A 4,722-nucleotide genomic window follows, 5' to 3' on the forward strand; every position below is an offset into this window, starting at 1 on the left:
AGCAATGCCATCATAGGCGCCGACTCCATGGGGCTTGAGGGGGCTCGAGCCCCCTCAAAAAAATTTTTTGGGGGGCTGAGCCCCCCCAATAATCTCGGGCGGGCGCCCTTTCAGCAGAGCGCCGCCGCCGTCCCCCGCCTCCTCCTCACCTGCTCCTTCGCCAGCCAGCCAGCCGCGCGCCCTAATCGGAGGCACTGCCGGAAATCCCGCGAGAACAGGGGAATCCCGACTGGCCACACCTCCCAGCCAGCCAATCGGCTGGCTGGGGGGGCGTGGCTTGCCCTATTTAGGGCCGGAGCCACTTTATTTGCATATTCATGAGCTTATTTATTATTCATGAGCTTTCCCGGGCCCCCCCAATATTTTTTCTAAGTCCGCGTCCCTGAATGCCATCCTCTTCCCTAATAACTAGGATTGACAGGTCTCATGGGGCCAGTGAAGTACAGTGGAACCTTGGAAGCCAAACGCCTTGAAACTCGAATGTTCTGGCTCCCAAATTTCAGGACTCCCCGCACCCCCTCCATGGAGTCCCATTTTAAACATTTATTTCTACATAGTCTTCCATACTCCAATTTTTATATCAAACCATATTATCCATGGTAATTGTTACACTACAAGTGAAAGCAAAATCCTGCTAATGTTTCCATCTGCTTACAGTGGTCTCCTAAATAACTTATAATTTCCCCCCCATCTGAAACCCAAGGTTTACCAAATGTGAAATATATCTGCATATTATTATAATGATCTCAGGCAGGTAAGCAAGTCCCAATAAAAATTTATGACTCTCTTGGCAGGTTTACGGTACGTTTATTTACAAATTATACCCAGAGCACGGCTCTGAGCCTGCCGCTCTTTGCTACGAGTCGGTCACTTTGAGTCTCCGTTCCTGTCACACCACGAAGGGTGCCAAAGTCCAGACCTTCCTCTTTTGCACTTCTATTGCACTTTAACCCTTTCAGCCCTTCTGATTTGGGGAGAAGGTGGGTGGATTCCCTCCCGCTCTCGGAAGAGCCCTCTGAACGCTGTTTCTCTGCTGGTTGCATAGCAACCCCCTCAATGCCATTTGTCTCTCCCCCTCCTCCTGCCTGCGAGCTGTCTGAGTCTGCTGCTCTATCTGAGTCTGGGAACTCTTGGTGAAGGGGGGAGCCAAGCTAACCCACTCCTGCTCTGTCTGCATTCTTTCGTCTCCAGAGTCAGACTCTGGCTCTCTCTGGACTGGCATTCCTTGATCTTCAGAGTTTGACTCTTCCCAGGCGTTCGATTCAGCCACGTCCCTGACAATTATTTTCAGCTATTCTACCCCACTAATGAAAATAGTGCTGTGCTGTACTCTTAAGAACATCATCAACACCCCAAGATGGCTTGATTCCCCTTTCTGTTTCTAGGCCAGGGAAGACAACAAGGAACCTTGCAGTACCTTAACAGCATGAAATAAGGGGAAGATATTTAGCTCTCCCAGAAGCAGAGCGTCTCTGCAAATGTAGTAAACAGGAACCTGATACTTTGGAGCATATTTTCTTTTCTTGTGATTTTGGCATTTATGCCAGAAGACAATTATTAGAGGCCTTTGCAACTCAACAGGCTCAATTCTATGCCACCAACGGTTCAGGACCTGCTCTTGGACAGGAATGATCAAATTACTGTACTAGTGGCTGAATTTTTGAGTGCTGTCCATGTAGAAAGGCTAGGCCATTATAAAGAGATTTAGTGGTTCTTAATTGATTGGCGATGTGGTAGTGTTATATTGTATTATTTATGCAAATTGATTTTCTCTGGCGTTAAAGATCTGACTGGGACAAACCTTGTTATGCTGAGCTCGTATTTTGCACAATTTGTATACGGTGTTTGTTTGATGATGTGTGGTTTGCTATGCCTAATAAAGGATTGACTTATTATATGAGCCACCCTAGCCACTAGAAGGCTGTGAAAATTTGTGACCCTCCTCCTGACAAATTACTCCTTTAGGTTTGTATTGTGTAGGAGAGGTCCGCCTTACAGGGTTGTCGTTCTGAGTCCCAATGTTCTCTCTGAGTTTCCAGGCATTATTTTTCTTGAAGGGACTGGGTACTAATGCTCCCCCTAAGTCTCCTTCGATTTCAACTAACACGGTAGAGGCTTCAGTTACTGTTTCCAGTTTCTTATCTTTAAGGAACCAGCGTAGGTGTGCAGGAACCTGTCTATAAAATTACTCTAAACTGATCAACTGTTTAAGTTCATCAAAGGTTTTGATTTTACTTCCTTCCACCCATCTGTCCAGAGCTTTATCAATACGGCTACTCAGTTGCGCATAAGTTTCTTTTAATGTCACAAAAGGCTTTTCTGCTTTGCTCTGCAGTTAAACCAAACCGCCCTTTCATTCTTTCTTTGAATGTGAGATAATCAGAGGTTTCATCTTCTCTTAAATCTGAGTATATTTCACTCAAAGTTCCACATATCTGTGGATGTAAATACAGCATCCAGTTTTCCTCAGGAATATTTAAGTCCTTACAGGTCTGTTCAAAACTTAGCAGGAATGCCTTTGACACACTTAGGGAAATCTCTTCACCTTAGCTGAGGTAAAGTCTCCACCCCTACCAATGGATGTAGCAGTTCTGCTCTCAGCTTAATTTCCTCCATTTTTAAAAGAAACATGTCTTTTTCATGGGCCATCTTGGCCTCCCTTTCTCTTTCTTCTTGGGCTAACCTGGCATTTCTTTCTTTTTCTTTTCCCTCATGAGCTAATCTGCTCTCTCGCTCTGCCATATCTCTCTCAGCCTGTATCTGTGCTAACTGAATGTCAGCTGCAATTCTGGCCTGTTCAGCTGCTATTTTTGCTTTCTCCTTTTCTTTCTCTGCTTCAACTTATGTCTTTCTTTCTCTGTTTCAACTTTAAGTCTTTCTTTCTTTCTTACTTTGCTTCAACTTTAGCCAATTCTAATACTAGCCTCAGCATTTCTAATTCAGTATTAGGATTCTCCTCAGATGCAACAGCTCCCTGTACTGGGTCATCCCGAGTCTCTTTTGCCTGGTGCTTGCTGGCCATTTTCTGACAGAAAAAAATTCTTCTTTCAATAAAATAACCTCAGTACTTTATTAAACTGGATGTTCTGTATCTGTGGGCACGTTTCTGTGGGGGTTTTAACTTCGTATCACGGCGCTGCCACTTCTTAATATGCAACGGCGAAATGGCTCTCTCTCTCCCTGGCGCCGCTGCGCCAGCCCTCTGTTTCCCTTTCCCTCAGGTGAAATCCCCAATGGAGAATGAATCACGAGTGACAGTCAGTATTTTCCATCACAACATGCCACTCTTCTTTTCAGAAGCTTAGTTTGATCAGCATCGAGTATACAACTCGATGCTGATCAAACTACAAACTACATTACTTCTGGTAAATGAGCCACCTTAGCCGCTAGAGGGCCATGAAAATTTGCGTCCCAGACTCTTTCTTGTCTGCCCGTGTTGTATCTGAAACCCGAGGAGCACACTGGTTGCCAGATGTGAAATACATTGGCAATATTTGCATTAAGGGGCATGACGAACTCAGATCTATTAATTTTTAGTATGCCTGTTCTTACGGCCTTTTAAATGTGTTTGTGGGAGTGGAGGGCATTATTTTGTTTTGGGCTTTGTTTTAACTATTTGTTTTGTCCTTTTACCCTGTATTTTTTTTTCTTGTGAACCTCCCTGAGACCTTGAAATGAAAGGCGGTGTATAAATTTAATAAAGAATGAAAAAAAAAATTGTTGGCTACAGCCCCTTGTTGTCGTTGTGGGAGTGCCTCCAGCTGTATGGGAGCTGAACATCCAAGCATCAGCATTGAGATGGAAGAATCTCCTTTCCCAAACCGAGTGGTAGAACATCTGCTTAGCAGGCAGCGAGTCCTGAGTTCAAACTCCAGCATTTCCAAATTCCTGTTTGAAATTCTGAATTGCCGCTTGCGGTCAGTCTAGACCGTATTGTGCCAAATGACCCACTGGTCTGACTCTGTGTAAGGAAGCTCCCCGTATCCCTAAGCTTTCTAAATGGAGTGCATTTGTTAAGGAATGTAGACTCTCCAAGTTTCCATCCCTGTTTTTGATACGATCCTTAGGATGTCCCTATTTTCACTGGAGAAAAGCTGGGGAGTATGGGAATGACTCCATCTCACTAAGAACCAGCAGGCTACCAAGAAACTGGGAATAATGTGGGATGTAACTTGCCCAGCTTCCCTCAATATTGTGGACCAGTGTTCTTTGAATGTGGTTGAAACAGAACATTGTTCAAATTCTGCATTGGTTGAGGTTAAATCTCTCCTTACCCGGATAAATAAATTAGAACTCTTTCCCCCCCAATATATATTTTTTTCCAAGGGAAAAAAGAAGAAACAATTTAGCACAGCATCCACAATGGCTTCCATCTGCAAAGTATGTTTTATCTATGCATATAGAATGTTTTTGTTGTGTGTTTCTCTGGGTATTAGAGTCATACCTCGTGTTGCATTTGCTTCAGGTTGAGCGTTTTCAGGTTGCGTCCCGCGGTGACCCGGAAGTACTGGAAAGGGTTACTTCCGGGTTTTGGCACTCACGCATGTGCAGACACACAAAATGATATCACGTGCATGCGCAGAGGCAGCGAATCGCGAACCGCGCACGCGGGTTGCGTTCTGCTTATGTTGTGAACGGGACTCCGCAACGGATCCCGTTCACAACCAGAGGTACCACTGTATAGAAATTACATTTGGCGCCACTTTCAAATCAAAGTCCAAC

General features: G+C 44.7%; 1 protein-coding gene across 3 annotated transcripts in view; it reads right to left on the minus strand.

Annotated features, from left to right (window-relative positions):
* Positions 1–4,388, minus strand: part of LOC308586800 (potassium channel, subfamily K, member 16-like) — a 32,698-nt gene extending 28,310 nt beyond the window's left edge. The window contains exon 1 of one of the 3 annotated variants that reach the window (XM_081193886.1): positions 4,275–4,388. In XM_081193886.1, the coding sequence (XP_081050012.1) occupies positions 4,275–4,373 (99 nt within the window). In that variant the 5' untranslated portion in view covers positions 4,374–4,388. Of the gene's footprint in view, positions 1–1,996; positions 3,607–4,274 lie in introns of those variants that run through there. The other 2 variants (XM_081193885.1, XM_081193888.1) reach the window with 2 other exon arrangements.
* Positions 4,389–4,722: the final 334 nt, after the last annotated feature.

Source organism: Podarcis bocagei (genome assembly GCF_964188305.1).
Source record: "Podarcis bocagei genome assembly, chromosome: 1".
Taxonomy (NCBI): Eukaryota; Metazoa; Chordata; class Lepidosauria; order Squamata; family Lacertidae; genus Podarcis; species Podarcis bocagei.